General features: G+C 46.0%; 1 protein-coding gene across 1 annotated transcript in view; it reads right to left on the reverse strand.

Moving 5' to 3' along the window:
- Positions 1–26428, reverse strand: part of PAPPA (pappalysin 1) — a 178809-nt gene that overhangs the window by 55728 nt on the left and 96653 nt on the right. Inside the window, exons 10-11 of the mRNA XM_030961226.1 lie at positions 17632–17828; positions 333–446 (exon numbers count right to left, since the gene is read on the reverse strand). Coding sequence (XP_030817086.1) covers positions 333–446; positions 17632–17828 — 311 coding nt within the window. The remainder of the gene's footprint in view (positions 1–332; positions 447–17631; positions 17829–26428) is intronic.

Raw genomic sequence — 26428 nt, forward strand, 5'->3', positions numbered from 1 at the left:
CAGTCCAGGACTTTGAAAAGAAGACTTCCCATCCCAGGTCACACAGAAATTTTCTCTTCCTATCTCTCCTACACAAACTAGATAAACTCAAGTCAAACAGCCCTGAAGCTGAACCCTCTCAGAAATTCAATAGCCTTGTCACACGCAAGGGGACTTCACTACTGACTCTCTAGGCAGTGCTTAAAAACATTGTTTTGCTCTTTTGCTCTAAACATACTGGAGAAAGGAGCAGCTTGGCCCTGGGAAGGCTGGCCCACAATATTTTGCCTGCTGGAGAATCTTTGTAGAGGCAGGCAAAGAGGAAACATCAGAGTGGTGTGTGCACTTCCTACCTTGAGCCAGAAAATGGTCTGTGTCATGTGGGAGTACTGGAAGTTGGCTGTGCAGGGATACCAGGCATACTGGGACACACCATCGTTCAAGTCGATCACCTTGGTACGACACATCTGCAGCAGGAACAAAAAGAAACACCAAAACTGACCTAGAGGACAGCAAGGAAGGGTTCTGACTGCTTGAAGTGGGGAAACAAAGCCCAGGTGCACTCCTAGGATAAAGCAATGCACAATAACTGTGCTTCTAAATACCATGAGATTATTCAAAATTAAGTTTCCAGGTCTTCCACGCCAGTAAGAAAAACTGAAACATGAATGGGAGCTAAAGACTCACAGCAGCAGGATGGCAGCCAACAATCTCCTCTGAATTTGGTACCAGGTCTTTGACAGCACTTAGAACAACTTTGCTCCCACCCAAATGGACCAGGACCCTCCCCACTGGAGTCCAGGTGAGGATCACTTCTGAACACCCCAGCTCCCAGCACAGGCAGTGTGGAGGTGCCTCCACGATGCTCCAGCACTGCTCTATTTCAACCTGATATTACTTTAACCCCAGAGGAGCCACACATGGCCCTGTAACCTTGGAACCAGGTGTAACCAGGAAAGCCCTGCCTCTAGAACCCAGTTTAAGCAAATCGATTTCCTCTTTCCCCAATCAGTTCTGCAAGTGCAATCGCCTTCTTCCTACACCTGCAGCCTTTCCATGGCAGGCAGCAGTGAGATTGGAGGCAAACTGCCCTTTTCGATGAAGTACATGATTCCCAAGTCCTGTTACAGATGAAAAGCTAAAAAAAAAATGCCAGGCTCTAAACACCAGAGAGCCTTGCAGCACCACCAGTCAGATGTGAAAATGAAGCTGCAAGAAATAGCCAGAATTACCCTGAAAACACACTGCTCAGTGAAGCTGCTTCAAAAATGAAGCATGAATGACCACAGTCTTCACTCCACTGCAAGCAGAAAAAGGGAATATCCACCATGGAAAATGTTACTACTGCATTAGCAGGATGCTTATAGCTGAGGCTCCTGGAGCATCTGAAAAGTACCTGTTGGATTCACAACCCTTTGGTGAACTCACTGACTGTTATTACCATAGGAATAGATGGAATTCCTTGCACTGATGTGCTGTCAGTAAAGCTGTTTCCATCAGCAATTTAATTATTAAATCAAAAAGAGAACCCTGAAGTGAAAAAAAGAAAGTTAGCAGCCACCCAAAATCCTATGCCCATTCGATAATTCTGCATAGAAATGCCCTCTTGGTCCCAGCAGGCAAAGTCTGGGCACTGCAAAGAGAGCCTGGGATGCCTGGGAATGAGAAACCAGATTGGCTAAAAGTGAGGTAATCCCCTTTAAAATCTGAGTCCTTCAAGATCCAGCACACAGGAATCTTACAGGCAAAACATAAATCAGCTTTAATGGGCTGGAAGAAGATTTTTAGTTTATTTATTTTTTGAAACAACTGGGACCAAGCTTCATTGAGGCTAGCCAGTGGATAGTGTTACATTTTACAGCAGAGCAAGGCTTTACATAAACTATCTTTGGCATTTGAAATCCAGGCCAGCAATTCGACATGTACCGTTTCGCAACTCTCCCTTCTTGTGTTTTCAGCAGCCTGTCTCGTGTTGGGAGCATGGTTTTTATTTTAATACCTCTCCAGCCAGGGAATTTATCTTACCCACATCTGCAGTATATATGGTCAGCGAGCTCTTTGACATGAACAAAGGTCTCATTACTTTTATATGATTTTGCTCTTATTCTTACTTCTCCTCCTGCTCTGTTGGTCCAAAAAGGTGGCTGAAAGAAACACAGCACTGACTTTTGGTGCTTTTAAAGTGCCACTTAATGGATGAGTGAAAACTTGCATTAAGAAATCACCCAGACCTTCACCAAGAGTTTGATTCTAACCCAAAATAAACCCCTGCTGAGGTGGGCTGGAAATCTCTGATAACTTTTAAATGCCTTGTTTGATTTGTGTGTGTGTGTGAGCCCTAGCGCTTTCTGCTTCTGCTGGAGAATATTAGCAAAAATCTGAGCATTGCATAAAGAGCCTGTGTTCAGGCCACGTGGGCTGTCAGACTGGCCTGGTTTGAGCAGGTTAGATAAGCTTCCCCCTGCTGAGGCTGATCCATCGCTACCCAGACAAGCGCTTCAAAGTGGTCCTGGGGTAAAAGGCTCCTTTGGAATAGTCTAATTGAGAAGTGTGGGAAAAGTCTGAGAGACATGAACGGCTACAAGAGCCTCTTCTCCACTCTGGCCAGTAAACTTAGCTAATGGCATAAAAAAAATGTTCTTTAAGTTTCTCTGGAAACAATTGGGTTGGATAAACTGCTCCTGTCACCTGCAGACTCCACCATCTCACCAGGCTCCAACACACGTGGTAAATCCATCCCAGTTTCAATTCTGCCCAGGCACTGAATGTCACATCACACCTGCCAAACCTGAGAATCATCTGCTCTTTCACACCTCTGCTTTTAAGTCATCCCTAGACTGTGGCAGCAGCCCGAAGGCCCCTATTAATTAATTAGGTTAATGGTTGGACTCAATGATCTTAGAGATCTTTTCTATATGTGATTACTTCAGTACCAACACTTCCAGAACTACAAGTTCCAATGGCCTGGAGGGCAGAATATCATCATTCATTGCTATTCACAGGAATTCACACTTATGAGAAACAGACTATACTCTAACATCCTCCAGTTTGCTCCAGTGATGCAAAGCAGCAGCTAAAGCACCTGACAGCTGCAGAGGGAAGAACACATTGATAGCCTTCTCATCTCAGGGTGTTACCAAACACTGAAGTATTTGCTTTGAAGAGTGACAGCATCACACAGTGCTCCAAACTTCACTCACTGGGGCTTATCCAGATTCTCAGCCCCACACAGCAAGTGGGATATCCACAGGAGCTTAGTGTGTGCTCCAAAGTATGCGGTGACTATTTGTGTCTAGTTACTGGAAGCCCATGTCATCCCCCTCCCGAGGAAGCTGCTTTCAATTAGAAGAGCTGATGTCTGCTCCTCTCAGAGGTTCGGATCCAGCTCATCTCCCACCCACACATTTTGTACACAAACATCGGCAGACAGAACGATCAAGGCCAGGGAGCACTGTGGGATCTTCCCACAAGAGGGAATGCCTGGAGGATTCCCTTTGACTGATTTATACAACCTCTTGTCAATCAAAGGCACAACATGTTCTTCAATCCGCCTCTCCTGTTTTCCTTCCCTTACTCAGGGGGACCGAGGAATGTGTCAGCAGAAAGGGAAAAGTGATATATTGGGAGCACTTAGCTTTTTGCCACATCAAAAACACATTTACTATTGCAATCAACTCCATTTCCTTCAAAGTAATATGGGAAAATTTGCTGAAGAGCAAATTTTGGAAGGCGCCCTCGTGAATGATTCCCAGCCATCCCGTGACTGCAGGCAATGTGAATTTGCGTTGATGGGTTCCTGTTGCAGCTGAACTATATGTTAAAGATCACAAATCCCCTGGACTGGGCACTGGACTAAATCCCAGCCCAGCTGTGGCAGTGCATGGCCCCAGTACAACCTTCTGGGCAGCACTTGGCTGCTCCATTCCTGGGCTCCCTGTCTGGAAGATGAGGATGATGTTCCCCCACACCACACAGGTGTGCTGAGGATGAAAGCTCTGAGCTATGAGCCACACAAAGATGCTCAGATGTCACTGAGAGCACACACAGGTGTGAGGATACAGCTCCCCACAGGAGTGGGCTAAGCACAGATCACATCCCACTCCGACCTTCCCATCGAGCAAGCACAGTCAGACACCACAGGCTTTGCACACACTGCTGGTTCTCAGCACTGTAACATCAAAATAATTCTAAATGCAGACAGAAAAGCTGCTATTTAAGCTCAGATGCTGCCCTGCTCAGCCCTGGCACTGTGGTTGGAGCGGACGTGCCTGTCTGCATGCCCAGGGGCGGCTGGAAGCAGAGCAAACCTCCAGAGCACAGATCTGTCTGCTCCCAAAATCCCATCTGGTGAACCATGGCAGGGCCTCCTCCAGACCGTGTCCTCGAGCTCTGTCTGGCTGCGAGGGGCATCGTGGGCACTTGGTCAGGCAGTGGAAAGCATCCTCCTTCTGGAGAGGAGGGTAGAAGTGGAGATTGGGCTCCAAAAGCTTCCTCTCCCCACTCATTTCTACAGGGGACTGTGCTGCTGACACTTCTGCACACAGACACACAACTCAGAGTGTTTCTGGGATGAAATGCGCTGTACCCTGTCCTGTTGGCAAAACTGCCACCATGGAGCAGGCAGGAACAAGATCTCTTGGTAAAACCCACAGTACCAGCTACTTATTGAGCACAAAACATCCTCAGTGAGGCTGCAGAAATGCACAGAAAAACTCACAGACTGATACAAAAACCCATGGAGGCACAAACAGAATATATTCTCTTGTTTGAAGGCCCAGCTAAAGAACAGATTTCAGCTGTAATACTGAGATCTACAGTATTCTACAGTAATCTACAATATTTATCTGTTTGCTCTGCAGAGTGTTATTTGTATTTAACTCAACACATGCCAGAGGATCCCAACCATGACATAAGCAGCAGTTTAACACATCCCTTACAGTTGAAAACTTTCTCTCTCCCTTGCCAGACCAGGGTGCTGGCAGCCACCCAGCCCTTTTATTCTTAAATATGTTACTGTTCTTGCTGAGCTAAGGTTAATCTCGCCCAAGGATGAGAAACTATGGTGCAGTTGCTAAATATCAGAAAGGTTCCTGCTTGTTTATTGCCCAATATTGTAAGGCAGCTTGACTGCCACATGGACACCACCCAGTTTGCCGACTGCAGCACAGACCTCCAAGCTGTTCTCAAAGCTGTTGCACTGCTTTTCTCATTTAGGCTGGGAATTGGGTTGGAATTAGGGAAAAATGAAGTTGCCCACAAGTGAGCACCGAACCATTAAAAGGCCTCCAACAAACACCTCAAACCCCAGCCAATTTCCCTGACCATTCCAAACCTCAGGAGCCCACAGAGCTCAAATGGAAATTGTACACACAGCAGTACAAGGAATTTTGCTCTGAGTTTTCTTCTAGATTCTGCTCAGAAGTGCTTTCAGACAAGTGTCATTATCAGAAGTCTTTGTCAGTAGACTTACCCCATCAGAAATCTGAGTCCAAAGTTGCCTGCCCAACTTTGAATGTCAGCCTTGGGTCATTCTAGGTTGGCCTCTAAGGAAAACATTCAAAGCTACTTTTCCCAAACTGGTACACATATTTAATTTTATGTGCACTACTAATGGGTTTCTGCTGCAGAAAATAAAATAAAAAACTAAAACCAAGTTTTAGATTCAGCAGCACAGAGTCTAAACATACAAGAAGAAATCTGAGTCTCTCTCTTTCAACAGTCACCTTACCTTACAGTCTACTGCTACTTCCACAGCAGCAACATCCCCTCATTTCTGATGCTCATCAACTGCATCTTCTCCCCCAAAATTCTCCTTGTCCTCTGTGTTTGATAACAGTTTTTCTGTTTCATATTCTTTGTCTGCTTTTACTAGTTTTCCTTGGAGTTCCTAAAGGTCTGATGGCAAAAGATGAAAAACTGCAGCGTGTCCTGCTCCAGGACAAAGGCCTGTGGGCAGGTGATCCACAGCAAAGCTTTATCAACTGGAAGCTGATGAAACTCCCGGGGTAACACACTGATGCTATATTACTCCCAGATTCAGTTGGCTCAGAAGTCAGAGGAAACCTCATCTGTCAATTTTCCCTGTGTAATGAAGAACAGGATTTGGCTGTGGGATTGGGAAGCAGCTTACATCTCCTGCAGGATGCAATAAAGCCCTGCTGCCCGTCCCTGTGTCCCCTTTGAACCTGGAGCAGCTGATGTGTCTGGACCTTGCAGACTCAGTATCCCATTAGCATGATATTACAGCTTCCTCAGCACAGAGCCACGATTTTCAGCTGAAGATTTGGCTGGATTTTTCAGTAATTGGAAAGTGACCTTTCTGTGAAAACACCACGGACAGGGCACCAATAGTTTGCCTGCAATGTGACATGATGATAAATTCCTCTACTTTACAACAATAGTGTTCATCTCCAAAGGGAAATTTCCTCAGAGTTTTGGATGTGACACAGGGCTGTGATTCAGAAATGAGTGGGAGATGCAAGGGCTATTTCATTTTGTCATATAAGTTGGTTTAGTTCGAGGCAAGGGAAAAGGAGTTACAGGGATTTCCATTAGATGATGGCCCAGATCGCATGTGTATTCAAGGTGTGTTATTAACTTTAGCTTTCTCAAAAATGCAGTTATTTCACTTCCAAAGAGCTGGTATGAACAATATATTTCCATTTTTAAATCGTGCAGACCTGCATTCTTTGAGCATCCCTTTGAATTTCTGTTATCTCCAGATTCAAAGCAAACTTCATTTAAAACCAGTGAGTTCAAATCAAAATCACATCAAACCATAAACTTCACATGGCATACCTGAAAAAACTGTAAATCAGTTCTGACTGGCCCTATCCCAAACTCACATGGGCTTTGACAGCCAGCCAGGTGTAATCAAATATCTAGGATGCTTGCTGGACTCATGGAAAAAAAACCAATATGGAGTTTTGATTTTCCAACAAAACCCTAACCAGATGATTTTTGCACAGTTCAAAGGATCACCATGAGGACATTGGTTAAGCCAAGGCCAGAAACTACAGCAAAATAGATCAAGAAAAAGAAGAAATAATTGCACTAATGGGATTTAAAAATCAACTCATCTTTTACAGCAGCTCACAAGCAAACCCCTGCATCTAGAGCTCCTGGGTGCAATTTGCACATGCCCCTGCTTCTCTTGCCATTCAGAGATGCAAACGGAAGGGATGAAGAATCAAGAGGTAGTTCTGAGTGCACAACACAGCCTCCTGTGCAGCACATGAAAGTGCAACCCAGCAATTTGACATGTGCTCCTGTTTATTCCTGTCAGACCTCTGCTATTTCTTCAGCTTGGCAGTAGGACATAAAGACGCTGCTCTCAAAAAACAGCATCTTCCACACCAGCACTGCTGGGATCCCACCTCAGGATCAAGCAGCAGCACCCAAACAAGAACTTATGCCCTCAGTTCTGCAAGTATCAGCCTCATTAAAACTAAAAGACATTTTCAAGCTGCAGCACAAGCTCCTGTCTACAACTTCCACATTACTGCTCACAGAAGTGTGAAGGCATTATAGACTGATAAGTGCTTTAGCAGACTGTATATCCATCCACTGGAGAGCAAGGTTAAACAAATACAGGAGCCAGAACATTATTGTTGGCTGAGCGCTCGGGTTCCCGAGCTGCCCGTCTCTGCCTCCAGCGGGCCAGGTCCACTGCAGCACAGCTTCGTGGAGCTGCAGGCCAAGGCTGGCCATGGGGTGCTGCAGCAAAGCAAAACAATCCCATCCCATCAGCTTTCATCACCGAGGAGCAGAGAAAAAGCGAATTTTTTTTTTTTTGGTTTTGTTTTTCCTTCGGCTGGAGCGTTTCATTCGGGAGCAGCTGGCACCAGAAAATCAAACTGTCAAAGGCAGAATGTGTGCCACACTTTAGGAGGATCTTAAATATATTTTTGTTATTATATTCAGAGCTCTGGCTCACTGGATTCATTGTACTTTTGCAGCTCCTGTAAGGCAAAGCGGGGTTGGTACAATCCATTGGTAACATCCCCTCCCTCCTCCCCAGAGCTGATGCCATACATTTGTTTGGATGAAGAAAACACAAAAGCAGAGAAAGAATTCTCTACCTAGAGAAAGTTTTCTCTATGTAGAGAAAAAACAAAAGCAACAACAACAAATCCCTTAAGAGCTTGAGTTCTCCATCAGATAACACACTGGCTGAGGTGGACAGAGATGCTTAGAAGCACATGGACAATGACACTAATAAAGAGATACGTAAGAAAGAAATTAAGCCACAATTTTTTCAGCTCTCAAGCAGGAAAAAACCCCACTGCTATTGTTTCCAGTATAGTAGGAGCAAGCCCTAAATATTGCCATGCTTCCCTGCACCACCCTGAGTGCTCAGGGGGCACAGGAGCCACTTCCCAGAGATGTGAGCCAAGGCAGGTGCCACCCCGGGCCCTGCAGATCCCTCCCTGAGCTTCGCCTGTGCCTGAGGCAAACAGCCGTGCAGTGGTTAATGTCAGCCCCGACCACATGATCACACTCAGAAAAGGTCAAAAGAGTGATTTTTCATTTAAAAACATCTGTGTGTTTAAAGAACAAAACTTTCTCATGTGCAGAAAACCAGGGGTTTCCAGTGCTTTTATTTCCAGAGTTAAAGCCATGCTTTTCAGCTTTGTTTAGGGTTATGGCCCATGTAAACAAGCTGTGTAAAACCACACACTACACTCAGCACACAGTGTTTCCACAGGCAGGGATAATTGGGGGTGCAAATCTAACAAATCTCCCTCTCCATGGCTCCTTTTCCCTCTCCAGGCTGCTCAGCTTTCCCCACTGTGCTCCCAGGGAGCCAGCCAGACACCCTGTTGTTGTCCTTCCCTATATGAAGACGTACACATGCCTCTAATCCTAAGGGTGTAAGTCTGCTCTGGGCTGTCAACAGGCCTTAATTGGATACATCCAGGGAGATGATGCATTGGGAAGAGGCCCTGGATTTAATAGGAAAAGGGAGGCTGCAGAGAGGCACCAGGGGAATGCGGAGGGGAGCTCAGAGGAGCTGCCCTGTGCTCCAGGGAGCAGTCACACCTCAGCTGGCAAAACCTTGCAGCTCCCACCCAGCTATCAGCCCTACATCAATGGGTATTAATCGAGATTTAAGCCCTCTGGCTTGTTTTTCAGTACCTGAAGACATGGATTGCAGTATGCAAATCAGAAGGTTCCCCCTTGCTTCACTGGGCTTTTCCTACTGAAACTGCAGAGTAATGGAACCACCACGCTGCAAACAAATTCCTCTGAATGAGCTGGACCATCCAGGCAGATCCACAAAGCAGCTGCTGCCTCCAACCCATGCACATCTCCACCCAAAAAAGCTTCTCTGGGGAAGCCTGTCACTCCCCTCTCACCTTGGAGCAACGCTGGTTGCTCTGACAAACCCCAAACTGCAACAAATTAAGCCAAAATACTTGGAGCATTTAGTCCTTGATGCCCCAGGTTTGTAGGGGAGTTCAGAGGAACTCCCGACTGCTCCCAGAAGAAGTTACTGGAGGAATTAAAGTGTTGTGTGAAAGAAGAACTCAGAATATTCCACCTCACTGCCTTCCAGAAGCAGGCTCTGAGAAGATGGACTGGCAGCAGAGGGGGTGGAGGAACACCCAGCTGCCAAGGCTCAGCCTTTCTCACCAGGAACAACCTCTGGGAAACAGGTAAGTTTCCACAGAGGGAGGCTTTCCCTCTCCAGCTGCCCCAGCTCACTGTGTATGCACAGTGACAGAGCAGCTCTGCTGGAAAGCCAAATGTTTCAAAGGGATTTGGATGGAGAAAGGTGTGAGGAAGGTCATCTCTACCCTGTGCTTCACCTTCCCCTCTCTGAAGAGTGACTTGTCTCCTCTGAGTGTGATGATGCAAGGGTTAATTACCAAAAAAAAAAAGGAAAAATGACATTCACTGCCAGCAGTGCTAAGTGTAGGGATTTTGGCCCAGTTACCAAAATGGCTGAGCAGAACTTGATGTTCTCCTGAGCTGAGGGCTTCTTGCAGAGAGGAGGTACATGTGGGGACAGATAATAGCACTGATCCTGCAAATAACCATTTCCTGGCACATGTGAGAGCTTGGAGCCAGACCCTGAGACGACAGTGGAAACCCAGTCCCCAGGAGACTCCTGCTGATAGCACAGGGGGAGCTGGGCCACTCACCAGATGTGAATTTGAATTACCAGGGTGAATCATGTCTTCTTATCAGATTCCCCACTGAAATGACCTCAGAGGAAAGAGTAGTCCTCCAGCTTTGCAGGCAGCACTTCCAAAAGTGAGCACAGATGTGGGGTTCCTCCAGAGTTACAGCTGCAACTAAGGCAGCACAGCTCAGGAGAGACTTGGAGCAGCTCAACAGGGCATCCAAATGATCCCCACTTTGTTGTTTACTGGGTTTTTTTCCCTCATATATTTTTTATTATTATTATTGTTATTATTATTATTAGTGCTGATTCTTATTTTCAGGTGGGGACAGAGGGATTGACCCAAGACACTTTCAGGACAAACACCATCCTCTAAAACCATGCCTTTTGGAGACATCTTAAGATGAATACCCTGAAATTCACTGGCATTCAAAATATGAGGTGTCCTATGACAATGTGGGCTAAAATGCCCACGGTACTCCAAACAAGTGGTGCAGACAATCCTTCATTTACAAGAAAAAAAAGAAATTCTTTGCTCCTGGCATGAGAAAGTTTACTTTCAGCTTAAAGAAATGACCGTGTGGTTTTGGGGATGGCATTCCGTTCTGCTGGAGAGCAGCACCCTGCCTGCCTGTACATCCGTGGTTTTGTAGCTACATTACAACCCTGGAGAGCTCTGTTTACATATTTGACATGTTTCCTTGTGCAGAACATGAAACCAAATTACAGTGTAAAAGCCATTATGGCTTTGCTCTTGCACCCTTTTCCATCCCCTTCTCCCATTGCTTGGTTTAGATCTATCTGGGTGTTTTTAACTGTGCCGGGTCTCCTGGCACTGCTTCATGCAGGTTTATTTGCTGTTGCACAGGGAAATCAAGGAAAAGCTGGTGAAGCCACATGCCAGGGAGCAGGGAGAAGATGGGGGGTGGGATGAGAAATGCCGAGAACCCTCCGTGCATGAACAAAGCAGACGTGTCGATGCATTTATGCAAAATCATTCTGCTCTGAATGGAGAGGGACCCAAGACAAACAACCCGGATGGGATGCAGGGGAGCTATCCCACGCTCACGGCTGGACATGCTCTGCATCCCAAGGCTTGTGAGCAGCAGCAGCAGACGGGGAGAGTGGCAGGTTGAGGGGCAAGGGCCGAGGAGGGGGGGTCTCCTTTCAGAGCAGTGCATGTTAATGAGCAGTGCCTCTGTCGGGGGGTCCGGCTGCCCGGCTCGCCGATGCCAGGGGGGTCCAAGCTGTTCTCTATTGATGCCTCTAATCTGGGTGGGTGGCTGGGTGTACAGCAGATATGATCATAAAATGGTAATTTACTTCCTAAAGGAGCACATAATCCCTATTGCTGCCCAGGACAATATTCCTTTCTTGCCTTTCTTCTTGCTTCTAGAAACAACAAATGGCATGGAATTCTGCTCTCGTTTCATTAGTGGTAAATCTCTCTTGGTTCTAGGAAGATGGGACCAATTTCCGGCACCTGAGGATTTTTGGTTTGACCTTCATCTCTGAAAAAGTCGGATTGAACCTCTCTGAGAGTACGGTTGGCTGCTTTGCTCTCTGCATCATTCTTTGTTTCTTTTATCTATTTTCTCTACAGTACACAAAGGGAACACAGTGTACCAGCCCCTGGTACTCACTGTTCTGTTTCCCTTAGATGACTTGCATATGTGCTCTTGAAAAATTATTCTAAAATCCAAGGGGGGGAAGGGAGTGGAAAGAAAAAAAAAATATATCCCTTGAGTGTTCGTCAAAATTGCGTGGAATCTCCTCTGACATCTCATTGTGTTCTCTCCATCCTCCCCTTACACAAATCAGCCAGAGGCTACAACATCAGCCATGGGGTCTGAGCTTTACTCCAGCCAGGAGCAGAGCAGCACTGGAAGCCATGGGGGTGGAGGGGATCCCTGTCTGTCCTGGCTGGGAGCAGGCAGCCAGGTGAGGGGCAGCATCCTCCAGCCAGCTCTGAACTGACTTTCAGGGTAACGCTCTTCCTCAGCCAACTCTCTGCAAATGAGCCTTTACCAAGCCAGCCTACCTAGAAATCCCATTTCTCATTTCATTTAGCTCCCCAGAACACTGAGATAATTCCTGAGTCATGGCACTGATGGCATATGACACATCCTTGTAGCATCCCTCACCTCTGGGCATGGACCACCTCCCCAAGTGAGGCAGAGCAGCAAAGCAAACGTGCAAATAAGGAGCAGTGGAGTTCCTTTGGCAGAAAAGTTGCAGAATCCAACTTTCCCAGCAAGTCAGGTGGGAAGCAACGATTCCAGGCATTAATGCAAGGAGATGGTGGGACAGTTTTCCAGCCCTTTTGTACTGGGAATGAACAGCCAAACTGTGCTAGGATCAAGACTGATTAATTCTCAAACAGGATGATGTGAGGGGGCTGACAGAGCTAAAATGCAGATTTAATGACCTCAAACCCCTCCAGGGCTCTGCTCCCAGGCAGAAACTCTCAGCAAGCCCTGAACAGTTTTCTTTTCATGCAATATAGGAACACTTCCCTTTCAAGAGATCCTGAACTTCCTTGGGAGGTTTAGGCTCAGTAATGCCCAGTGCCTGCAATGTCTCTGAAAGATTTTGAGGTCTAATCCTCAAACAGTAGCTTTACCTTTCTGTGCTCCCATTTCCACCACTATTAAACAGAACAGAAATCAAGCAATGTGGCTGTGATAAGGCTTAATTAATCACTGCACATGGAAAAAAAAAAGAAAAATATGAAAAGTATCATCACTTAATCCAAGGAAGGAGCATTCCAGCCTGATTTTGCCTGACAGTCAGGGCCAGGCTCATGACGCAGCTCTCCAGCCTCAGGCAAAAGACCAAATTGGCTGGTCTGTAGTTTCCAGGGGAAATGAAGACAAAATTTTGGACCCCTGGAACTAACTTTAGACTGGGAGACTGTGTAACCTAAGCTGAAGCCCTTTAGTGGATCAGCCAGTACTGGAAATGAGCTCAGCCACGCACAGCAAACCTACATTCCTCCTGTGACAGCCTGTGCACAGTGTCCAGTTCAGCTTTTTCCAGAACTGGTCTCTGATCACTCATGGTTCCTCCATTAATGGTTTTGCTTAGTGGGATTCTGCCCTCATCCTCCAGAGCTTAGTGGTTCAAAGTCTGGCTCGGCTATAAATAACAAAGACATTTGCAAAGCAAATCATCTTATTAAAAATGGGGATTTTTTATCCCTCCAACCACAACAAAACTCTTACCGTTGAAGAGCAACAGGACTTGGCTGTGAATTGGGAAGTTCAAAAAGAGCCACTTGCAGAGCCGACAGACAGACACCCTCCCTCTTCTCAGCAAGATCACCCCAAAGGAAAGGAATGGCTTCTCCATTAAAAGTTGCAGGTTTCCTCTCTTTCCACTCCTGTTCAAGATTACTCTATTTGCTGGCTCTGCTAGATCTTTGGGGAATTATCTTCAGCATTATATTTATTAGACAGAACAAAACTGCATGGCAGAGAACTTCATCATATTTCTCTTTAATTTTCTTATGGTATTTTCTTACCACTCTTGGAGCCCTTGCTCTACCATGCTATTTCTTTTAGTAGTCAGGATATTTTTGTGCTCCTGTCTTCTCCTTTTGTGGGCTATTCCAGACATAGTGCAATTCTAGACATCTTAGCTGCTGGTGGAAGGTTTGCTGCAGCAAGTCTGGAGGAGAGCAATTGTGGGAATGGTAATGGGGCAGGAGGGGGCCTCTGTTTGTGGGAAAGATGTAATAAGAATCCTCTTCCACAACTTCTTACTCCATAGAAGCCCCTGTGGGGTACCCAGAGGAGAACAGGGTGTGTTCTTTAGTCCGGGAATGAAAACGAATCCCAGGATCTGTCTGTGCCCAGCAGCCTTGGGAAAGAGTCCCCGTTCTGTTAACTGTGCCTGAGCTGGGTGGCTTTTTCCATGCTCTGGAAAACCAAGCTCAAACAATGGCATAGGGCAAAAAAAAGTTATATATATATATATATATATATATATATATGTATATTATATGTATATATGTATGGTTACTTGGTCTAAACAACTTCTGCACAGCTGGGAGGAAATGCAACAAAAGGCATTTCCTGGGGGATTGTCCCTCTAAATCACCAACCCACACCAACAGCCAAGTCTTGAGCACACATGGCTGTGACAGGAGTAACAGGGTCAGGAATCAGCCACCTAAAGACACATTAGTCCCTTCCTATAATTCTCTGTTGTAAAGGCCCAAAGGGAAGCTGCAGATGAATCAGTTCTCCAAAAGCAGGAGTGCCACCAGCAAGAGGAAAGGAGAAATGGCACCTCCAGTGTCCTGTGATCAGCCTGCACTCATCTGCCTGTGCTCTGCTCACCCCAGCTGCAGCATCCCTCCTGGAACAGGCCTGTCAGAAGCTTCCTCCAGAGGCCTTAGCAAAATGTCCAAATCCTCCCTGCTCTGACTGACTCCAGCAAGAGAGACTAACAGGAGCTAATGCACTCACCCTGTGCATAAACCTGGCAAAAGAAAGCTGATGTGCAAGGAGAGGCTGTTTGCAAACTCACAGCAGAAGCAGAAGGGGAAAAAAAGCCAGCTCAAGAGTGAGGAAAGCCATTATTGCTGAATTCCTCCTGCAGCTGACAACAGGTACTGAGCAGCATCTGCTTCCAGGTCTGTGGAAGACACGAGATTAGAAATCAAAGTGCAAAACTACCCTGCACTGGTGTTTGCATTTCTGTGCTGGTGCAATGTTGCTGACTGCCCCTCTTTGGCTCTGAATATGATGCTGTCAGTACTGAGAATATTTCTTAATCAGCACTGAAGGGTGGCTGCCAGGAAAGTAGAAGTGGCTGTCTCTCAGTCTTGCTTCTGCAGAAAGGGCGATTGTTTAAAGGGGGGGCTGTTTGACCTTTCCATTTTTCAAATCTGTATCTCTTCGCCAAGACTGTGTCATTCTTCGTAAGCGTTTTATTGTTCAAAACAAATCTTATACTGAGAACTTGCTTTTTTATCTCCCTTACTATGTTGCCAGTCGGCAGCCTCACACTAACAAGTGATGTAAGAGCCATCTCAAACTAATAACTGAGTATCTAAGGAAAAGCCAGCTGCAGACACGGGCAACGTCTGTGCTGAACTGAGCAAAGGGGTCACAGAAACAGCCCTACAAAAACAAGAAAGTGCTCTTCAGCTTATGCTTATCAGCAATCCCCCAGCAGGTAAACAAGGGCAGATATTGCTGAAGAGATACCACGACAACCAACCAACTTGGGATGCAAACTCCTCAGAAAAAAAGCCTTGACAGAACTATGACAGTCATGCAGAGAACCTGGCGTTGAGATATCTAAGGATGAGAAACATTTTAAGTCAGGACGTGCTTAAAATGTTTTAAAGCGCCTTGAGAATGCTGGGGCAGGGATGAGAGGCGGGGATGGCTGACAAACAGGCAGCTTATATATTCTGTATATTGCTGGGCACTGCACTCAAACATATCTTTCATGGCATTCCTGATGGGAAGCCAACAGAAATACCACTCTGATTAATCAGGAAGCTACCCAGCAACAACACGAAAAGTTTGCACAAGACCAGCGAGCACACAACCTACTCTGAAAGGTATCTGGGTGAGGAAAGGTGCTCTTTTCATCAATACAGAAAACCCCCAAGGCTCAGTGCTTGTGCAGATAATGAAGCCAAACATGTTTACACACCAGTGATCATTACATGCAGCGATTAGAGGAGATCTTAGGTTAATTTTCATCTCCACCAGCTAACAGACTGATGACCTGCTGCCCCACCTCACCTCTCCAGAGTGACAAGTCAGGTGCTTTCCCAAGACAACTGTCTTGTTCCTGGGGGAAACAAAAACTTTCCCATCATCTATGTGATTAAAAAGGTCAATGAACCCCATGCACTCAAACTGGTGTAATAGGACCAGCTGAGCTAAAGCAAAAATTCTTTTTGCTGGAAGTAAATAGCACACTGTTATCTCCCCAGGGGCCAGGCAATAACAGGAGGCATGTTCCCATTCACTCTGCCAGTGTGTGATATGCCACTGCTCTGCCTATAAATACAACAGCTTTTTTTTGCCTTTTTTTTTTTTTTAGACAATGCTGTGACAACTTCATCTCATCTGAGTACAACAAACATGCCTGAGTTGTGGCTACACAGCAGGGCTTTGTGTTGTGTGAGTGTGTGGTGGTGGTTTTTCCACCACAGGACCATATGTTACCTACTGTGTGGTGTGGCTGAGCTCCTACCAGTGCTTCAGAGAAAACCAGGGCAGCTCTGGAGCAGCTGCAGGGGGACAGAATGCCTGGGGACATGCCCAAAAATGCTGCACCTGAGCCACTGGCCTTTGGTCTGCACAGGGAGCTTGAATGAGAAAGAAGTTGTGAAGGCACAAGCAAGGGTCCAGAGGAAAGTTCCTTTTACAGAGTGAAATAATAAATGAGACAATGACAAGAAGTCAATACTGGGCTCGGGATTCTGTCTTGATTCTCTGCCAGCTAACCACGCTTTGTGCATTTAGAGCTGACCTGGTCATTAATTTGTTACAGACTTGTGCAATGTGAGCAAGGCCAAGTCTCTTGCATAAAGATGTTTTCTCTTGCAAGCCAACTGGAAATGCTTAACATTTACTATTCACAGAGAGATCTGCTTGTCATATCTGTGACACGGCACTCCTCCCTGCACTGCCCACTCAAGACACCTCTTGGATAATTAGATTCTTAGAAAAACTTTTCTGCATCCAACCAGAAGTCAGCCAAAGTTGATTAGTGTGATAAGTTCTCTGTCTCTAGTAAGGGATAACAGTGGGGGCTGAAGGAGGAATATACAAAGCAGCTCTTATATATGAAGAGCCTTTCCCTCTAAAAATCATCAACAAAAAACGTGGGCTTTCCCAAACCAGGTTGCATCTGAACTGCTGCATCTGCATCATGTACAGCTCTGTTTTCCAGACATCCATCTAATGTTTTTTTTAACTCGTTTGGATCTAATTCTCTCAAAGAGACAAAAGGTAAAGTTATGGTAACTGGAGCTATTTATGTTACAAAGGAGACATAGGAGAAGGGGGTTAAAGCTAATGAATGGCTTTGGGAATGGACAGGACCTTTCTCAGAATAGAACAATAGGGTGCTTTTATGGAACTGGGAGGCAGAAAACACAAAACTATTAAAAAAAGAAAGAATACTCTTTTGTATTATTCGGCATTAGCCTTCAGAACTCATTGCCACAAGCTCGCTCCCTGTGCTTGCTGTGAAGAGCCCGTCTAGCTCTGAGGTGATGATGGTTGGGAGAGGTGACTCCTGCACAGCTCATTGAATCAACCCAGCCACAACTTCAGCCAGTTCCAGCTGGGCGACTGGCACTGAATTTCAACTCATCACTACTAATCAGGCTCAGAAAGAGAGAAGCTGCTGCCAGGGGCCATCCTTGGTGAAGCAACAAGCGAGCAGGCAGGGGTAACAGCACCCTGAATGCTGACCAGCAAGCTCCACCTGAGAGCATTGCTCCTTGCTGGACTTCCAGGAGAGGAAGAGGAACATGCTGTCCTTACCTGGGTTGCTGCTGGCTGGCCAATGACCACCCACCCTGGGCACTGCTGGTCACTGTGGTGTGAGACAGAGACGTTGGAAGCCCACTGATCCAGGAAGCCTTTGGGAGTGTACACGCCACAGTCCTTGATGCTGGTCATCTGCTCAAATTCCTCACAGACTCCATCGCCGTCGTGGAAATAGCACCTGCTGGGTTCATCTGCCAGGGGAAACAGAGAAAACAAACTACATGTGTCTGCAGGGTAGCTCCTAGGTCCTGATACCATCAGCGGTCGTGTATCTGCTGGGTCAGGTCACCTTGAGTGGAAGCACTGGTCACTTCTAGGTCATACCAAGGTGATTTAAATAAAGCCAGGAAACAATAGCCAACTTTTGTATTGGGCAATTCCCTGAAGATATTTCCTAATGTTAGGGGGGTTCTGCTTATTTTCATCTATCTCCTTTTAAAAGAGATAGAAGAAAGCAGAGACAGAAAATACGTAGAGAGGCAAATGTGGGTGTTGGCATAATTCCACCAGCTGGGATGGAAAAATGCCAGCGGAGGGTTTGGTCTAAAATGTTTCCCTTTTTTTGTTTTTAAAAGATATCTGCAAATCAACAACAACAACAGCAACTGTGGCTGTAGAGATGGTGAAAACTGCCAAGTTCACAGTTGTAGTGACCAAAGGGCCAAACAGATCTGTTTATCCAAGGCAGACACAGTACACACAGTGTGAGGGTGAGTTTGCCACATAAACACACGGCTTCAACCAACATGACTCAGATTTGACCTGAAAGGATCAAAAGCAGCAGGAGACTTTATTATCCTTGCCCATTTATTCTGTGGCTTCTCTAATGAGACTGCCAACAAAGATGCCAAATTTTTGAGGTTGTTTCTGTAACACTGGCCCATTAAAAACTGAACCGAGATCCATCTACTCTTTTCAAACAGACTGCATAGCAATAATGACTTTCAGTCATTAGAGTACTCTGTGAAATGGAAACCTTTGACCTGTTGGTATCCTATTTTGTATTGTATTATCATTGCCAGTCCCCAGAGGTATCCAGTTCTGACAGCCTGTTGTATTTTTGTCTGGCAAATAAGCCTGTTGAAAAAACGGTAGGAAATTAGCCAGAGCTGCTAGCTGGACTGATGGAAAGGACCCCTAAGGAGAATCCTGTCGGTAGCACTGGATTATCATGAGCTAGGTGTCAGAAAATCCAAGGGCTGCTCAATTTTGAGCTACTTCCAATCTACGAAATCCCCTGTTTATTTTTTCTCCTGGTTTACACAGTGAAATATCATCATGAGCCAGAAAATATCAGTTTATTGCTAGTCAGTTATTTTATGACTTTCACTCCTTTTCCTCCTGTGCAAGATTCCAGGTCTTTAAGAGAGGGTGGCTTTGAAAGAATAGAGAAGTCTATCAGGGAAAAATGTCATAATGGTTTGATTTCATCACAGCCTCTGTGGACAACTTGTGTACATGGATAAATGCAGCAACTGTGTATTTGACAGGCTAGAGCTCTGAGCTGGTGAAAAGGAGCACAAGTCTGGAAGTGTTTCAGCTGTATGAGTGCAGTCTTGAATGAATTTTCCCAGGGTGGCCAAACTTCTTGCCCTTACATGTCACATCTTAACATCTTCATTTGTCTGGGAGCCACCAAACTATACCCAACCCCTCAAAGAGCTATGAGGAGGGCTTGGGGGAGTTTTCCCAGACAAGAGATGGCAATGGCTCCTGGGGGGTCTGGGTGGATGTGCTGATGGGCCCTAAGGCAGCCCAGCAGTGCCACCCCCATGGGGCTCATTCATGTCTGGGAGAGCCATGCCCTGTGTCTGGTCAGCTCAAAGGATGGGTGGAATGAAAACGTCACTGTCATGGCCATGGAGGAAAAACTCTTGGTTCCTTCACCTTATCCTTCTGCATCTCCTGTTCTGCTCCTCTCCCATATCAAGGCATAAGTCAGGTGTCAGGACACTAGGATACAATTAATTGGCTTATGCACTATGTCCCAGTTAGAGTGAGAGGCCCAGCAGAAATCTCTGAGAAATGTTCAGCCCTAAAAAGACTGAGATCAGCAATCAAAAATCCTCAAAACCAAATGCCAAACAGATGCAAATATGTATTTTTGGAAAAAAAAAGCATTTCTTTGTCATTTTATGAAAAGAGGCTTATTTCTGAAAAAAGTGGTGGGGGAGATGAAAGGAAAATACCTACCCTGTTAAAAAGACCTGACCTTCAGCCTATAAACATATGCACAGTCAGATATGCACACGTACAGTGAAACATCACCAGCCTGCTGCACACCTACGCTGACAGAAACACTGACACACAAACGCACGGGCGCTCCCTTTGCACATCCCCGACTCAGCCACCCCCCCATGCAAACACCCACAAACTCACAGCCTAATTTTAGGCACATGCCTTTAGACAGTGTTTCCCGGCCTTCCCAAAGCACTGACTTCTTTCCACGACAGGCACTGAAGTAAGCAGAGCATTTATAGAGCAACGAACTCCTGCACTGGCTCCAAATGCTCCCTCCTAATGCGGTGATAAACGTAATGGGCTTCTGATAAGATCATGTGTTTGGGATAAAAGAATACTCAAGGCCTACTTCAGCCCGATGACTTAATTCATACTCACATGGAGGGGAAAGCAGCCTTTGAATAGCTATGATCCAGGACACTGTGTGATCCTAACAGAGGCTAATTTGTTCCTGATTATGCCTAAGACCCCAATAAATCTGTCTGCTCAGAGTCTGCAAAACCCGAGGGAGGAACCAAACAGAGAGCCTGAGATGTCTGAATTAAATGGGGGCTGCCTAAATGATTAACCAAGTCCTGCTGAGCTGCACTGTCATGAGCTCTGGAGCTGTGCTGGCCCTGGAGAGCCACCACATCCATGGGACAGCATAGGTGTCATGCACAGAAGCTGAGAGATGAGGCACCCACTCGCCTTTGTGTGCTCTGAAAAATGATGAGGGAAACTGGCTTTGCAGCCCTGGTTACTTTTAAGGAAGATCTGTTGGTCTCACTACTGACTCAGTGTGCAGTGCTCTGCATTGAGGGCAGTGCTGGTGAGAGAAGGGGAAGACCTTTCCTGCCAGTGGGCTTCCCAGTTCTGAGTGATGGCAAATAGGGAATTGTCATTTAATCCTTTCCAGACATGAGGGCACCAACCTTCAACAGCCAAATGGGGTGCATCGCTGTGTGGGCTGCCAAAAACCAGCAGAGGTTCTTCCTTCAGGTGTTGAGCATCAGCTCTGACTCTGGTGGTCTTGGATGACTGGCAGGTTACATGTTGAGCTTTACATTTTCATAAGCAAAGCAAAGAACAACCAGATTGTTTCTTCCTACAACTGCCCTCACCAAATGAGAACTAACAGGCTTTTTCCCTTTTTACAGTGGTGGGAACAGAGCTCAGTTACATTCATAGAGTCCTACAGGCTCAGAGCCAGAGAGAACAGTGTCAGGAGTGGTGTATTTCTAGCAATGAGTAGCTAATGGCTTTATTCCTATAACAATGCAAAATGCTTTTTCTGTTCTCTTCTTAACTACTGTGACACTAAATGCATCTGCAGCCTTGGCAACATGAGATAATTTTTGTCTCCAAAGAGGTCCAGAGGCTCCCAAGACCTGATGATGGTCAAGGATTGGTCATGCATTACCTGCACCATGGACTGTGTTCATCAATGCTGTGGGCTTTGCTCTCCAAAGAGGAATCTGATTTGAAGAAGATATGGAAGAAAGGAACACACAGGATATCTAATTTGTCCTCAAGGAAGAAATTACTTCAAAAAATTAAAAAGCAGTTCCCTGGAAATCCAGCTGAAATCTAGAGCAGTAAAATGTCTGCAGGCATAGCACCTGGCTGCAGGAGAGAGCATCTCTGGGGGATTAACAACAGATGCTGGAGGATGCTGAGCTGAACTCGGGGAACACATTTTCATTCAAGCAGCCCAAGCTCCTTTTCCCTTAGAAAGATCTTACTGGAGGCAGAAAAACATTAGGGCCAAACCAAGGTTCCTGTCTTGCCCTTGTTTTGGGAAAAGGCAGTCTCCAGTTCAGCAAAGATTTCTGTGACATCTGGGAAACCTTGAAGGAGGCTCTGTGGCAGCATCAACCTGGAGAAGTGTGACTTGAGGAAACAAATTGGCAAGACCTGTTTTGCTAACTCCTGAAGTCAGGCTTTAAGATCCAAAATAGTCTTGGGGCTCCTGTGTGCTGCACCAGAAAATTATGCAAACACCATCTCCTTCCTTCCTAAGCTGCCTGAGCACAGTGCAAGAGGGAGCCTTTTGTACTGAAATACAGATCCCTCCTCTGGGGTTCAGAAATGACAGGATGCCTGAGACAACACAGGTGGTTTAGTGAGCACTGGGAAGCACCTACAAGAGCAGACCCGGATAAGCAGATAGCTCCCCATCTCCTTTACCAGTTGGAAGAGAAGCTGGAAAATCATCAGCAAAACGAGTGAAGCCTTCTAGAGGCCAGCAAGCAGACATGCAGGATATACATTTATCTGTGATAGGCAGCCTTCCACTTCACAAAATAAAGAAAAAAAGAGAGGTAAAGAGATCCAGTTTGTAGCCCAGGGCACATCCTCAAACGAGGCTTTGAATGTCCAAGCAGGGTTGTCAGAGTGCTGGGGACAGACACTGGGGGCAGTTTCCTGTTTTCAGCCAGGGCTCAGTGATTGGCATCAGCATAGTCTTCTTTTTGTGCAGTAGCTACCATTTTTTTAAAAGGCCAGACACAAAAAGGAGTATTTTTAAGTTCAACTGTTTACTTAGGGATGTTTCCAACTATAACAAGCCTCATGCCACATAACTATTTGTCCAGAAAAAAAAAAAGGGGGAAAAAAAGGGGGAGGGACAAAAACGCAGAAGCATTGTCTCAGAGTAACAAATTTTTGGAACAGAACAAGATTTGCATTTTAACCCCTGAAAGGTCTGCCCAGAGGTGTGCAGGCTTTCAGACACAGCAAAGGCCAAACCCCAGGCTCACCAAAGCCAGCAGCTTCTGCAGAAGCAGGGTTTTACCACCACGTCACTTAATCGGCATCTCCAGCACTGGTGTTTATGTTCACACAGAGGAGGAGAAATGTATCCAGAGGTTTGTATCACAAAAAGGGAAATAATTCCACTGCAGATCACATGAACTCGGCGGCTGAGTGACCGCAGAACCTGCTCCATTTATTTCTATGGGAGTTTCACCTTTGGCTTCAGTGGGAAGAGAGTGAATAATATGGCCTGCTTCCAGGATATCTGCTAATCTCTTCTTTAATATTGAAGAAGGCAGAGACAGAGATATTTCCTGCTACAGTAAAATATTCAAGAGTTACTTTCCTTCCTGGATGTTCTGATTGAAAGGAGGAAAACCATTACATGGAGCTTGGGCAGACCTTTCAGAATAAAGTCACATATCAATAAATGGTGACGTCTTCCTCCAATGAAATAAAACAGACACCTTGGAAATGAAGGCAGCGTGGGTGTCGCAATCTACTGCGGAACATCCAGGGGCCTTGCAGGAGGCTTTCTTTCCATGGAATATGACAATCATGTCTGAGCATCTCCTGAGCAGAGCAGGCAGGGATAATGCCTTTGCAGAGTGAGGCTCCCTGGTAATTCAGCTGCTTGTGGAAATGCATTCCTGGGTGTGACTGGCTTTCTCTGTGTGGTGGGACTCGGTTCCTTGCTATGATATAGCAGTCGGAGCACCAGAATTATGCAATTGATCTGCCTGCTGCAGACAGATACAATTACAATTCCCTCGCAGAGCCCGGCACTGAAATTTGATATTTCACCTCCAAGAACATGAGTCTTTGTCACTTAAGAGAAAGGATATTTCCCGTGGCTGGCAGTGGTAACAAAGCCTTGTCTGAGCTATCACTGCCAAAGTGGCCATCCCCAACCCTGGCAATAGCCAACAGGACCCAGCACAGCCATCTCCAGCCCCTGGCAACCAGGAATGGCCAACAGGACCCAGCACAGCCATCTCCAGCCCCTGGCAACCAGGAATGGCCAACAGGACCCAACACAGGCATCTCCAACCCCTGACAACCAGGAATGGCCAACAGGACCCAGCACAGCCATCTCCAACCCCTGGCAACCAGGTATTGCTGTAAGAGCACTAACACATATATTCTCTTCCTACCTCACCTTGTTTCCCTCCCTGGATGGCTGGATAAAGCAGTGACAAGAAGATTTTAGTATTACACAGATTTCTCAGCTTAGCTTGGAAACTGTTCAACTGAAAGTCTTGAGGTTTCTGCCACACAAGGGAGTAACCATGATGACCAGGAGAAAGGTGGCCAGCATGGCCCTTTGAGACACCTGGCACACTTGTTTGGGAGGAGGAACACAAGAGTAAAAACCCAGAGGTGCCATTCCCCAGGGAAAACAAAGTGCTTGTTTGTACATGTGGTTTGATGTTCCTGCAAAGGAAGGTCTTGTGCTCAGACAGATACAACTACTGTGCTCTGAGCACAGTTGTTGTTGAGTCACAAAAGATGCTCTCAGGATGGGAGCATGACCAGCTGTGGAAGCCTCTCAGATCCACAGAGAGTAATGTGAGGGATGCAACAAGCAGAGGAGTAGTTCTCCTGCTGGACTCTCATTGTAGCTGTGGCCTAAAAACTAAAGCTGGATTGAGCTGGGTTGGAGTCACTGGCCTAGGGAAAAATGCAGGCAAATACCACTCCAGCCCACATTCTCCCCCACAAAAAAGCATCTGTCCTTTGTATTTTGCTGCCCCAGATGTCTGCTCTCTCTGCTCTGTGGCTCAGCTGGCCTTCCTAGGATTGCACTATTAATGATGACAGTCTGAAAATCACTTTAAGAGACTTTACGAGGATGCTGTGATTACTAACTTGCCAAATGAGTGCTTAGACATTTCAGAACATGCAGCCACACTTCTGCAAGCTGCAGGAAACAGTCAGCTTCAAAGTATTTGCCTTAAGCTGAAGGAGTCACACAAATATCATCTGAATAACCCCGGCCAGTAAATTCATGAGTATTTGCCATGAAATTCTGTTATAGAACTTCAGCTGCTTTAACAACAGCAACACTCTTTCCCAAGCTCCTTGGTCAATGCTTTCACCTTATTGATGCCCTGGGAGATGCTGAGTTTCTCTTGCAAGGTGGCTCTGTTTCTCCCATGCTGTTGTTCTACTGAAAGCCCTCGGCAGGGTCAGCCAAGGCCTATTTAATGCTGGTGAAAGAAGGCAAAATCACCATTAGCTGCTGCATGGGGCCACGGTTTGGGCAGCCAAAGCTGTGTTCCTGTGCAGTAGTATGAGGAAGGGAGGGGGAGAGGATGGGAGAGCTCTCAAAGCATGCCCACAATGAATATGGATGGTCATCCATCAATTTATTTTAAGCACATTACTTCTCTGTCAGAAAGGGAAAAAAGGAAAAAGAAAGAAAGGAAAGAAAAGACATATAAAATTAGGTTTGTGTCACTCATTTAACACTGCAATTTCCCCAGAGGATTATGCTCCAAACAGAGATAGCAAGCTCATGAATATTAATCATTTCCCTGAATGCAATGCAGCCCGCCAAACAATAAGATTAGGGGAAAGTGCTATGCTTAATTTATGGATAATGGGAGAGGTAAAGGATAGAGCTCCCACAAAGGTAAGGCTCACAGCTGGAGGGAGAGGCCTCTGAGGAGGAGTAAGACAGATCCAGATTTGTAAGGTAGCAGAAAAACATTTGGGACCAAGCAGGAGCAAAAGAAAAGGTGTTTAAGGATCATTGTCAAATTAAAATCATACTTCTCCCAGAACAACCACTGGTGACTAATGTTTCAAGCATGCCAGAAATTGGTGGTAAATTCAAGAGCTAGATATATTTATTTTCTCTTTGCCTCTGTTCTGTGTCTTTTCTTTGTATTTTATATCCCTGAGGCCCTGATCCCACGCACCACTGAGATGTGTGTCTAACCTGAAACATTCCCATTCTTCAGGGTGACCACTCCCATCTGGAAGTCAGTGTAAGTGCTGCCCTGTTTTGCTGTAAAAAGGCTTTAGCCAAGAGTCCCTTATAAGCAAAGGAGATAAAGTATAGCAATAATAGCACCAATAAGATGTGACTGAAACCCCTATAAATTACCTGGCAAACTTAAGGGGAGATAGAAGTTCTGGAGCTACTTCCCAGCTGTGTTTCAATGTGTCTATCAGTCTTTACTCATCTCTTTTCATATTACTTTCTCTCCCCCTCCCTCCCTTTTTTATTGATCTCTGCATCTTTTTTATTATATCCTTCTCTTTCTTCAGCACTGGTGAGCTAAATCAATGCATAATGCACATCCCACTCCACAAAAGGAATGCAAATGAAAGCCGGGCTCTTTTTCAATGTCCCACGTCTATCTGGGTGTGCAGCGCTGGTGTGTGGGAGAGTGCACGCCAAGGACAAGGTGCTCAGCTGTGCCTCAGACACCCATTTCTCAGCACTCCTCTGGGAATGGATCAAGTGCTAAGCCCTGAGTTCGCAGCACTGTGAATCATAACTCTTACAAATGGGGTCTGTTTTACACAGGACACGTCGGATTGAACTTGGCTGAGATCCGCGGTAAACCGCGAAAATCTGTTATCCCCGGAGTGATCAGGGCAAGGTGAAAGGAAAGCAGCCCAGGGGCAGGAGAGGGGTGCATCAGTCACACAGACATGGCTTGGAGTCACCTGTCTCCTACCCATCAAAAGGCAAAGTGAAACTTTCCCTTGGGACCAAATTCTGTGTGGAGAAGATAAAAATATGCAAAATCCGCTACAGGAAGCGGCTGTGGGTGGGGGGAGAAAAGGTAGAGATGATAAA

Source organism: Camarhynchus parvulus, chromosome 17 (assembly GCF_901933205.1).
Source record: "Camarhynchus parvulus chromosome 17, STF_HiC, whole genome shotgun sequence".
NCBI classification, from domain to species: domain Eukaryota; kingdom Metazoa; phylum Chordata; class Aves; order Passeriformes; family Thraupidae; genus Camarhynchus; species Camarhynchus parvulus.